Source organism: Penaeus monodon, chromosome 3, assembly GCF_015228065.2.
Source record: "Penaeus monodon isolate SGIC_2016 chromosome 3, NSTDA_Pmon_1, whole genome shotgun sequence".
Classification (NCBI taxonomy): domain Eukaryota; kingdom Metazoa; phylum Arthropoda; class Malacostraca; order Decapoda; family Penaeidae; genus Penaeus; species Penaeus monodon.
Window position 1 is genome coordinate 43,179,090 of NC_051388.1, and position 13,602 is coordinate 43,192,691.

Here is a 13,602-nt window from a genome sequence, read left to right on the forward strand (position 1 = left end):
ATATATCATATGTGGGGGTGTATAAAATATATATTATATATATATATAATAAATATAATTATATAATATATATTATAATATATATAAATTTTAAAATATATATTATATTGATTAATATATATATATATATATATATGTCACATATGATATATATATATATACACATATATAATATATTATATTATTATTTATATATAAAATATATATATTTTATATATTTTATATTATATATTAAATATATATATATATATAATATATTTAAAATTTAAAATTTTATATTTTTTATATATATAAAATTTTATATATATAAAAAATATATGTATTTTTTAAATTTTTCTTAATTTATATATATATTATTATATATAAATATACATTTATCATAACCAAAATATATATTTATATAAAAAATAGTATATTACCCTAAAGAACATAAAATTTTAATATAATAATATTTTAAAAATAATTATTTTTATATATATATATATATCTTATATATATTTAATAAATTTAATAATATGATTTTCTAAAAATATAAAAGGGATATTTTTAATTTTTATATTTTAATAATAAAATATATCTAAATATAAATACATTCCATAGTATTTTTAATAATTTAATTTTTAATTTTTAAAAAATATTATTATTTATTTATTTATTATTTAATATTTTTTTAATTTTAATTTTATTTATATTGTTATATTATATTATATTTTTATGCTTATATTTAGGAAAATGAATTTTTTAGTTTTTTTAATATTTTATTTTATTTTTATTTGTATTATATTATATAATATATTTATTATACCTTAACCTTTTATTTCCCTTTCCCTTTATCTAATTTTTAGTATTAATAATATTATTATTTAAAAATTTATATTTATATATATTTTATATATATTCATTACTAACTTATTATATATATTTTATAATATTTTTATTTTTATATTTTTATTATGGTTTTTTTTTATTGATACTATATATTTTATATATAAATTTATTTTAAAATATTTTATATATAAAACACTATCTTTCTTAAATTTGCATTAAGTATATTTTGTATGTTATATTAATTGTATTGTAAATATGTATATAAACTAGTTATAAGCTTATAAAATGTAAAATGATATAGGTTTATAATGCATATAACCGTATATAACATAATATGATATACATGTATATATATTAAAAATATGTTGTGAGTGTGTGTGTGTTTTGTGGGGTTTCATTTTGTATGTTTTATATGTTGCATATAGGTGTACAAAACACACACACACCACACACAAACACACACACACACACACACACACACACACACACACACACACACACGTATATATATTTACATATACATATGCTTATGGTTACATAATCTGTTTATTCAACTGTACATATGCAAGCTTAATATTTCATCATCTGAGATTGATGTAATAGATAAATCATCCAGCTTTCCCTTTATGGGACCCGGCAAGGGTCTCTCCAGATGCTCAAATGGCACGTGGCCAGACTATAACATGCTGTAAGTGATAAATGGACTTGCCAAGATCATGACCTTCACACACTCCATTCCTTTGACTAAGGAGATACACTGGTAGGATTTATGCTAGGTTATAACATGGTAAAGTTGATTGCTTTTATGCTGATAAGACTCATGCATCAACATTTTTGTAGCAATACTAATCTTGGATGAGTCCAGGTCATATCTTCATCATCATAGTTCTCTGTTAGACTAAACAGTTTTTCTGAGGAACTAGTAGTTACAATGTAACAAATATGAAAGATATATCTACCATCATCTCTTTAATGAAATGTTAATATAAAATTAGTTAAAATTCTAAAGAACTTTTTCAGAAAATTTTTTAAAGGACATTTTATTTACACTTTCATTACAACAAATTACCTGAGCAGCATGCTTAATTATAGAATATTATAATCAAATACAATAGCACAGGTGAAAAGCACCTAGATGAGTGCTTTCCATTAATCAAATACTTTAGTAATAATGTAAACATCACTTTAATGAAACAAGATACCTTTTCTGGAATTTTATTCCATCAACTTAATACAACCTCTACTTCTGTTGATATTGCAATACAATGTTCAGATCTCAGTTAATAAGGGAATCTATTTCTTCGTTTAATCAACCATTAGAAAAGTTTGTTTGGAGATTGCAAAAATAGTTACCAAGAACAGTAAGGCTCTGCAAACTTAATCTACTTGTGTATCTAAATTGTGGTTTCGACATTCAATAAACCATTCCAGGTAAACAGTGATCTTGCAGGACAAAATATATTATACATAAAAAATAATCTAACAGAAGAAACTTACACATTGTTCATAATGTTAAGTGAATTCAGATAAATATAGTTCGGCATTCAAAAAGTGAACACTCCATTCTCATTTGTATTATGCAGTTAAATATGACCTATATTGAGAAATTGAAAAATAAGAAAAAAATGATAAATAACCTTCTTACATCTATTTTGAAGTCATTTAATTGCTTTTTCGTAATTAATGATTTTAGAATCATTGTCAGCACAAATAAGTCACAAATTCATCATAAAGCAATATTATCTACTGGACTAAAAGAGCTGCCTAAATCAATTATAGATTGTTGACCCTACTGAGTGTTTTATACTGGATAATTCTTCTTTAGACTATGTGCTAACATCAAAACGTATGCCAAAAAATTATCTGCTATTCTTTATTCTTCTTCATTTCCTTTAATAAAACGGAAGACTGATGAAAAGTCTTTGCCAGCCAGGTCAGTGCTACACATTATCCGATATATCTGAAAAGAATAAATGGACATAATGCTTACATCATTCAATCAATAGCAAATTAATATATTCCAGTAGAACCTACTAAAAAAGCTTTGTGATTCTGTACTACTAATTTACATCTATATATATCAGAAAAGAATCAAGGGGGCTTCACCATTAATGCTACAGTCTTGTGGGAGTCTAAATACTAATTTTTGCAGAGAGATATAATTAAAGGCAATAAAAAACAAATGGGAACAGATGCATTAACTTCCTTCAATTTCTTTTCATAAAAAATAATACAACATGCATGGGTTATACATAGAAAAAGGAAGGAGGTGGTTAATGTGGAAACAATGATCCCTCTCCCACATATGTGAAACCCATACTCAAATATACACTGACCTGATGTGCAAGGGACCCAAAGGGAGTTGGAGTTAAAGATTTTGTAGCTGCATCTTGTGCTAGTCCCAAATCTTTGGCCATCAGAGCCGTTCCAAAGCCACCCTGTTAAAAGGAATAAAGAATTTCAATGAGGCATAATCAGGACACAATTATATTTAGTCCACTAAAAATGTACCACCTGTACAACCCCCCCCCCCCCCAAAAAAAAAAAAAAAAAAAAAAAAAAAAAAAATCATTATCATTACTAAAATGGCTAATATACATAAATATAAACATTATAAGAAACAATAAAATATTAATCAAAGCACCCACAGACCATAGAAAGGAATTTACAAGAGAGGCCTGGCACAAGGTAAGAACTATGGAGGTCCATAACACAGTGATCAGCAAAATGAAACTGTATCTCTTGAATGCAGCCCACCCAGACCTATAGACTAATATGTAATATTTCTAAATAATAAATAAGCTTGTATAAATACTCCTACACAAGGTACTGCAATTCTGTAATCAACGTACCTCATAGTTATTTGATGAGGGAACATTCTCCAGCACGCCTGGAACTGGGTTGTACAATTCACTAGACCAGCACCTTCCACTGCTTGTGTTAATGATACTTGCCAAAAGCTTGGGATCCAGCCCTAGTCTGTCACAAAGAGAAACAACTTTTATATCACTTCAAGATGTGTCATAGCTATTTTGAAAAATGACTTTGATATCTTTCATTTACATTATAAAATGACAAAGTATCTTCTTTGTAAAAGAATACACACACCAGCTCAAATTTTCAAGCATGTAAAATAAATTATCGACTTTACTCATTCTAAAAAACTAAAAACAAAAAAAACAACCATGAAATATTATTTACTAAATTTCTTATTGTATGTATTTACATACATTTCCTTGTGTATCAATAATCATATAATTTATCTTACCATTCGTTTGGCTATCACCTCTCTCTCTCTCTCTCCCTGTCTCACTCTCACTCTCTCTCTCTCTCTTACACAACAAAGAAACTGGATTATAATAGGATTAATATTTCCTGAAGTATAAAGCAATAAGAATATATAATACATATATATATATATATAATATATATATAATATATATATAATATATATATATATATAATAGATATATATATAGAAGATAAAATAATATAAAATATATAATATATAATAATATATATATATATATATATAATATATATATATATATAAATAATATAATATATTTTATATTATAATATATTAATATAATATAGATATATATATATATAATATATATATAATATATAATATATATAATACTATATACTATATATATATATAATATAAAATAATATATCATAATATATATATATTATATATAGAATATATATATAACATATATATATAATGATAATAATATATATATCATAAATATATAATATATATATATATATAATATAATATGAATATATAATATATATATATATAATATAATAGATATATATAATATATATTATATAATATAGATATATATATATAATATATATATATATAATATATATATATATATATAGATTAATATATATTTTATATAGATATATATATATATATATATATAATATATATATATATATTATATATAATATATTAATTATAGATATTATATTATATATATTATATATATATATATATATAATATTATAGATTTATATATATTATATTTTTTTTTTGTTTATTTTGTTGTTGTTTTTGTTTTTTTTATTTTTTTATTTTAAATTATTTATATTTATTATTTAATTATAATATATATATAATATATAATATATATATAATGAATATATTAATATTTTATATTATTTATTTTTTTAATTTGTGTGTTGATTAGGTTTGAATTTTATTGATTTTGGTTTTGATAATTATTAGATATATATATATATAATATAATATATAATAATATATCAATATAATAATAAATAAATTTTATATATATATATATATAAATATAATATATAATAATATATATATATTTTATATAATTATATAAATATTTTTAAATATTCATATATTAATATATTTAATATATTTTATATATAGATATATTATATCATATATTATTATATCTATATATTATATAGTTTTAATATATATATATATATATATTATATATTTATAATCTTTTATATATATATTCTTATATATATTATATCATATATTATATTTATATATATATTATTTAATATATATTATTATATTTTTTATAATATATATATATGTTATTATATTATATATATATATATATTGTTTTGTATATTATTTTTATATGTTTTTTTTTTCTTTTTGTTTATTTGTTATTAGTTTTTTATATTTGTTCTTTTATTATTTTATTTTTTTTTATATATTTTTTATTCTGTTTTTTAATTTCTTATTTTTTCTATTTTTCCTTTTTTTTTTTTTTTTATTATTTTTTAAATATATATCCTTTCTTATATCTATTGGAGAGCATGCACTTCCTTTTAGTAGTAAACTCAGGGAGAATCACCATGCAGTGCCCCACATGCATCAGTCATCAGACTGACTAACATGTGCTTATAATTCAATGCCATTATATACAACCCTTTGGATAAAAAAACTGTTGATAACTAATTCTTTTGCATACAATGAATTCATGATTTAGCTAAATATAAAATTGCATGACTTTATCTGTAAATAACATTTCATAGAATTAATAATTTTTTACTTGTGAAACACACAACTATATAAATTAATTAATGTCATATAAATTAAGCAGTTCAGAACTAAGTCAAAAATTCTGTGATGGCCACTAGATGTTCAATAACAGGAAATTTTGAGACTTATTTTCAAAAGACTGCACTGAAAGCACCTAGGTGGACTGAGAGAGATCCCACAACATATAATGTACAATTTTCAGTGTGTGGTTTTCACCTTTTTACCAAACACTAAATATTTGCTACTGTAAGGAAAACTTTACTGTGAGGAAGTTCTCTTCATGGATCTAATCTCAAAAGGTTAATTACTCAAAGCTTTACATTACTGAAGCCTGCATATATAAAAATAATTTTACGAAAGCATCCAGAATGAATCTCTAAACATACAGACTCAGCTGCACAGAAGAGAAAACATTTAGTATATATAATACATACCTACTTCAATAAGTATCATTACTGACATGCAATCCCAATATGAACATGCATCCATTTTGCTCACTTTTCTTGGCATCAATCTCATGACAACCATTGCAAGTCCAGATGAAAGTTTAAATACAGATGGGAAAATAGGAGACCATTAATTCTAAAATATATGTTAACCTCTATCTCAGGGATGAATTTTGTAGATTGGATGTTATATCATCTCATGAATCCTGCTAGCTGGACAAAAAAGGGAACCTCTCAACTTACTGAGTTTTCTTCCAAAGCAGTTTTAGAATAAAGATTTGCTGGTGGTCAAATGACTGGGGTGTTGGTAATTTTCGTAACTGTAATATATATAACATATGAAATAAAAATAAAGAAATATAACTCCTACAGCATTTGCTAACTTTTGCACAATCCTGTATGAAATATCAGTGAACTGCAGACCTTATTTTTGTAGTAAAAATCAGCTTTTAAATAAAAATTCTTTGAAAAACATCTTTAGTCTTGATACCATAGTCATTTCTACCATACACATAACAATTGCATAAACCATAAAAAAAAGATGTGCAAAACAAAAGTTGGATCACATCTCTATGTTGTGAACTGTGGTTAGTATGGGAGTATCTATTTATCCAGTGCTCTTAGAGCACTTTATGAGAAGCCTCTTTATAAGCAAAGTTATGGTGTAAAAAATACATCTGAATTATTATTTTTTATCTACAATACTTTCCAACTACTTCAAAATCCTCTAGAGACACTCATGCCCTTACAAGCATTACATCTAAATATAGGGTGTACTTCATGACTGATGGCAAAACAATATATTAGCAAATGAATACAGAAAAAAAAGAAAAGAAAAAAAAATATATATATAAATCATGAAAAAAAATCATCTAAAGATGTTTACTTTTAAAGATACTCACTCATACATAATACAACTCACCTCATTCCCAAGTTCATTGTCTCTGAAGTTCCAATCATGGTAATGGCCAACAGCATATTGTTACAAATCTTGGCAGCCTGACCATTTCCTACTCCACCACAATAGACAATATTTTTCCCCATGCATTCCAATAATGCTTTAGCTGCTTCAAACTCCTTTTCATCTCCACCAACCATAAAAGTCAGAGTTGCCCCTTTAGCTGCATTTACACCTGAGAGAAACAGTTTTCATTAGTTCAGCAAAATCATAAAGCCATTTTCATAAAAGAAAGAAAGAAAGAAAGAAAGAAAAAGTGAGAAAAAAAGGCATATACAAACTTTAATGTTACCAAAAATCACTTAATGTATTCTTCTCTACTATTAAGGTGGCTGTCTGGACAGGCATGGACTCCCATAGTCAAAGCTGAGTTAAGGGCCCCCATAATTCATTTTGCAGGGTAAAAGGGGCAGTACTGAAACTATCTGTTCCAAAATTTTCACTCGTTTTTTTATGTATTATCATTCTACAGACTCTACAGCACTGTTGCAACATTACCCAGTGATATTATTTAGAATATGCCCAACCTATCTCTTTATGCCAAATATGAATGGATTAGAATGAAACATGACAGTTAATGAAAAAATAAGTGGAAAACCCACCAAAGAAAATTGTTAGGAAATTAAAATATTAGAACCTTTATGCACTTGAAATAAGACTGCTACAGAGTTTAAAAAGTAATAGTACAGAAAAAAAAATATACAAATAAAACACCCAAAATTTTGCTTCATACCCCTGCTAAGTGGTGTTAGCTCATGCTCATCCTCCATCATTTGATCAATTCCATGGAAAATATTGTTCTTATAATGAATTACTGGTAAGTTTTAGTCATATTGCATACTAATGGATCATTCAAAATGCACTGAGATTAGTACATAGATTAGCATACAAAAGTATAACATAGGACACAAACATTATAGGGTAAGTGTCAAATGGTAAATGAGAGCAGTGTTTTTTCTAGTGGTTCTTTTCGTACTTTATGTATTTTATATATGAACCAAACCATCAATCAGACTGCAACAAGTTACTCTACATACTACACATTTTGAGATTTCTTTTCATATATAACATTTATATTGTAAATGAAAAGATAACAAAAATAACAGAGAAATCACCAAACTTTAATTGGCCTTTTCCTGGAATCATTACTTTTTTGAAGCAAGGCATGCAGATAACTCAAACACCATTGATTTGATTTTCAGAGCTCTATCTTTTGTTGGTGAGACTTCAACTGCAACAAGACTGGCATTTCCCAATTTTCTTATTTTGAAAAAATAAGAGAAATGTAAAGGGATTTATTTTGCCATTTCTTGTGGAGAATGGTACCTTACTTGGAAACCATGTACTAAAGGACTGAATTTCAAAATCAGACGAGTCTGGTCGCAAAGACTAGTAGTTTTCATATTATTTTCATGTCTTTTTGAGCAATGGCACATAAGTTATTTTTCACCCTATGCATTACAAAAAAATTATACAAATTTTCAGCTTACTGAATGGGAGGGTAATTACTCCCAAAGGGCTAACTTTAAAAATATACCTCAAAAGGATGCATTTATGGTCTATAATTGGTAAAAACTATGGCTTCTTGGCAGATGGTCCTATTAAACCTTAAAACAACATTTACCTATTTATCAATGAAAATGTCTTCCACTACAAAACAGTACAAAACTCATGATTTCACAAACCTCCAGAAACCGGGGAATCCATAAACACTGCTCCTTTCTTTGATGCAAGAGCTGCCATTTCTTTGGACACACTTGGATCAATGGTGCTGCTGTCCAGGATGAGTGTTCCGGGTTGGATTGCTCTGTTGGGAAAGGAAAGTGGAATTTTGTTAATCTTAAATAAATATCACTTATAAAACAGAAAAAAATATAAAATGTAGTACTTATCAAACTTTTCTCCTGATATAGCAGATATAAACAGTCTCTTACCATGATCAGAAAAGTTGAGGATTTGTATTTGTAACATATGTAGAATAGACTATTTACATCACCACAGATTGTTTGCTTTACAAAAATTTCTAGAAGTGTGTTTTACAATACTTCTTGATTTGGTAGCCTATATGAGTTGGGATAACTAATAAACATGCAAGTCTTATAAATAACTTAATATGCAATAATATCACTCTAAAAAAAATCTATAAAAACATAAAATAAAGTGGAAGCACAAAGAACTCAGTATTAAGAAAATAATTTAACAATCCAATGTAATGAAGTAAAAGATATAAAATTCCTGCAAACTTACTCAAAGACTCCCTTTTCACCAGTATAGCAATTGCGCACATGTTGGGAGTTGGGAAGCATGCTGATTATGCTGTCTGCTTTACCTGCTACTTCTGCCGGACTGCTGGCAATTACTGCCCCTGCATCCTCTAGAGCTTCCATGGATTCAGTGTTAATGTCATAGGCAACAACACTATGTCCCTGAAACAATGATATATAAAGTATGTGTGAGAATAGAATTACAGATTCTGATAAATGAAATAATATAATCTATTATCACAGATTTCACAAAATAGTTCATCTCTACTTCTCTTATTTTCCCATCATCTCCCTTTCTCTTTCCCTTCCTCCCTTGGCTCTTATAATTTTCTTTCTCTCCTTTTCTGTCCTTTCTTAACCCAATGCCACTAGGAAAATGCATGTACGTACATGCCATGCCTGGCGGCTAATAGTCTTGAATTAGCTATTGTCTTCATTATGTGAATAAATATACTATTAAATCTGAAAGGGAATACAGCTACCTCCATTGGCTGGACAAATTACAGTGTATATTTTTTTAATAACGGTAGGTTCATGTTTGAGCCGCCGTGGTCACAGCATGATACTTAATTGTAGTTTTCATGTTGTGATGCTCTTGGAGTGAGTACATGGTAGGGTCCCCAGTTCCTTTCCACGGAGAGTGCCGGTGTTACCTTTTTAGGTAATCATTCTCTCTATTTTATCCGGGCTTGGGACCAGCATTGACTTGGGCTGGCTTGGCCACCCAGTGGCTAGGTAGGCAATCACAGTGTATATACATGTGCTTTATTTAATCTTTTATTAAGTATCTAGATTAGGTTCCTGCTCATCTGGATTGTGTTCATCTGGCTTTGTTAAGGTATCATATATTGAGATCATACAACAAATTTCACTTACCCATACTCAATTTCTTCACCTCTGCAAGTTGTGGCAAAATTGAGCCTAGGCAATTCAAAGAATCACATAACTATTATCCAATGATAGCTCAGTCCATTTATCCCAATTTTTTCATATTCATATTATCTTAACTCAACAACTGCCCTGGTTTTCTTCATTCAGACTGCATTTATGTTGTTCATGAAGAGCATAATCCCTGAGCAGTTACCATTTGTTCTATAAGCATCCATGTAACTATCTGCTATGTGTTACCCCAACATTCAAAGTCAAAGTTAAAGTTCATCCCATATGCAAGTGGACTTTAGGAACATGTGTACTAAGCTGCAGGATGATGCAGTAGGTTAGCCATTTCCTTTCCATCCTGACTTTGAAACAGTACTTGCTTACAGCTGAGTGAACTTAGGATCCTGTAATTGCAAAGCTAGCATTCTAAAGCAACTCAATCAAAAATAATCAAGCAGATTTCAAATTGCAACTTCTTTCTCCTTTGTACTAGTATCTTTCTGGGTCAAGTTACTTGGTGCAACAATTTAATGTCCCATTTCTACAAATGTGGTGCTAAGTTTATATTATCCATCAAAAGAAGAAGAAAAACAACTGGTATGTCCAGCCCTTTCTCGGCTATTGGCACTAATGTATTCCTTTAATATATTTGCACAACCCCTAATGTCCAAGAATACTCATTTATGTCTTTTATACTGGTATCTCTCTGGGTAGAGTTATGCCCTCCCCATCTACTAGCACACACATATTAACTATAATATATATTATTACCTTAGTCAAAATTTTAAACTAATAAAAGTGGATTTTTTTCATGATTATCATTGCATAAGATGCATTACTTTTTCAGGTCATATTTGATGTGAATAGGGGATAGGGTGTGAATTTATTGTTTGGCAAGTTTCTTTCAGCTGCATCCTACTAAAAACACCCCATTCCTCTTGTACTGCTTTTGCCTTATATTGCTTATTCTGGCAAGTAAATAAAACATCAGATGTAAAAAAGAATTCTTGCAATGTATGGCATGTACACCACCACCCTTACTTTCACTTTCCATATACCCTTTATTTATTTATTTATTGAATATTTTCTGCTGCATCAACATCTAAGGTCATTAGCAGCATATTCAAAATATAGTGATAGGATGGGGCATGGGGGCAACACCCTGAAGTAAGATTTTTTTTTATTTTTTTTTTGTTCAATAAGGTGATGTTTTCCAGAATGGTCAATGGCCAAAACAAACAAAAGTACCAGACACTGAAGGTCACACAGCATTATGGTAAAGTCTGTGGTAAAAAGGGTTGCAAAATTAGTTGAGGCAAGGGTCCAAAGTAAGAGTGATTCCCTACATTGGGCCTCAGTCCCTGTCTCCTAAGCCCCCCGACAACGACAATGAACAGGGGATTGGAGGGTCCCATATCCTATGTACTGCCATGTCTCATTGAAGCAATTACACATGCACTTCCTAACATTCTTTCTTCAGGGAATTTACTAAATCCATTTTCCTTTATATTTTTGGTTATGATCTGACTCACCTTTTTTATCAAATTTGTTGCCATTGGTCCACCCATGTTCCCAAGGCCAATAAATCCCACTCTGGCATCTGGAGCCAAGTGCTGTGAAGTGACTGTAGAGAGATGTAAAATATATAAAGAAATAATTTTAAACAAAATCAAAATCAAAATCAGTATAACTTATAAAGATGACAATACCGTGAAGACACCTATAATGAGCAATGACACCAAAGTATCTACATTACTGGGCTGGGCAGAATCAGTTCCTGCAATACTGAGAGAACTACATCTGAATTGGTTTTCAACTTAGAAATGATTCCCATAATGGTGTAGAATTCAGTTTCACACAGCCATATAATACAAGGTAAACTTTGCCTGTAATGGTCAGAACGACAAAAGACAAGACACTTTTCATCTATGGTATTTCCTTTGCAAGTTGATATGAAAATTGAGCAACTTGTAATACTCTGGTATACATTTAAATCATGACTACATGAAGCTAGGGAAAATCTAGAGAAAATATAGTATATACACTTACTGATAGATTACATGAAATAATCTGCACTGGCAACAAATGGTGGTAAAATTGAAGGAAGGAAGGAAGAAAAAAGGAAGGAAGGGGAAAAAAAAAAAAAGGCCACACAGGGACTACCCACGATGATTGGGTAGGTTCCAGGGGTCTGATAGGAAAATTATAGTGATAGGATGGGGGTCTGGGGGCAAAGCCCCTGAGTTAGGAAGTGTTTTGGTTCATATGGGCAATGTCTGCAGATTCTCAGGAGTGGTTGGGGTAATAGGGTTTTAGTCTAAGAGAGCTGCACTCACTTCATAAACAATTACCAATATTTTCACAAATAACATTTGCCAAGGAATACAACAGATTCGAGCATATTGTATCCTGAAGATTAAAGCAAGATATAATAATCGTCTTGGTAGGATGGCTGTATGAAACAAAAATTTATACCCACAATACCATTCTACTAGCAGTTCCCATGAGATAGGAGAGAAAAGAACTATTAGTTGCACTGCCTTTTATAGGCTCAATCATAAAGCTCTAGGAATTGGTTTCTGCAAATCTAATACTGCAGAGAATCGTCGCAGTTTTCAAGTGGATCTGGACAGAACACTGGCCAAATAAGAGGCCCTGAGGGTGACTTTTGAGACAATTTGTGTAAATGGAATTTTGTGAAAACTGTAAGTCCACTTAAAGAATACAATTAGTAAGGAACAGACTTAAATTCATTTAATATCTGGGAACACATAGGTTAGATCAGATAAGACAATCAAGGTTATTTTTTCATCACCGGTTATTACCACCCTGAACTTCAGAATTAAGTAAATCTAGAGTACAATTTATATAAAAATTCAAAAATATTAATACCAAACGGGTGGCGTTGATCTCATTATCTGACAACAAAATAAGATTACCTGAGAAATTCCGAACATTACTAAAACCCAAAATTCTCGTCGGGTTTTTAAACAATCGCAAAAAGTGAGATCTCGAGTACGCCATCGTCTCAGGCTGGCAGCAGACGGAGTAGCAACAGCCAAGGTACGGAGTGACCACAAGCGCCTCTTGACCAATCAGCGGACCGGATTCACTGCCAGGCCCGCGAGCTGACCAATAAAAAACGACTCCCTTAGAATAACAGTTTTTGATGGTTTT

At 28.8% G+C, this 13,602-nt stretch overlaps 1 protein-coding gene across 1 annotated transcript; it reads right to left on the reverse strand.

Moving 5' to 3' along the window:
- Window positions 1–2,029: 2,029 nt before the first annotated feature.
- On the reverse strand, window positions 2,030–13,539 carry LOC119594986 (3-hydroxyisobutyrate dehydrogenase, mitochondrial-like). Its single transcript, XM_037944123.1, has 8 exons — window positions 13,365–13,539; window positions 11,958–12,049; window positions 9,530–9,708; window positions 8,968–9,089; window positions 7,247–7,457; window positions 3,681–3,807; window positions 3,165–3,266; window positions 2,030–2,788 (listed from the first exon to the last, which is right to left on the reverse strand). The coding sequence occupies exons 1-8, from the start codon at window positions 13,447–13,449 to the stop codon at window positions 2,702–2,704; spliced, it is 1,005 nt and encodes a 334-aa protein (XP_037800051.1). The 5' UTR covers window positions 13,450–13,539; the 3' UTR covers window positions 2,030–2,701.
- Window positions 13,540–13,602: the final 63 nt, after the last annotated feature.

Excerpts from the sequence above, each read along its gene's own strand:
- LOC119594986 (XM_037944123.1), bottom strand. The coding sequence starts at position 13,449 with ATGGCGTACTCGAGATCTCACTTTTTGCGATTGTTTAAAAACCCGACG. Across the intron at positions 12,050-13,364 it reads TAATGTTCGGAATTTCTCAG|TCACTTCACAGCACTTGGCT; the intron begins GTAATCTTATTT and ends ATCTCTCTACAG. Across the intron at positions 7,458-8,967 it reads GGATTCCCCGGTTTCTGGAG|GTGTAAATGCAGCTAAAGGG; the intron begins GTTTGTGAAATC and ends TGTTTCTCTCAG.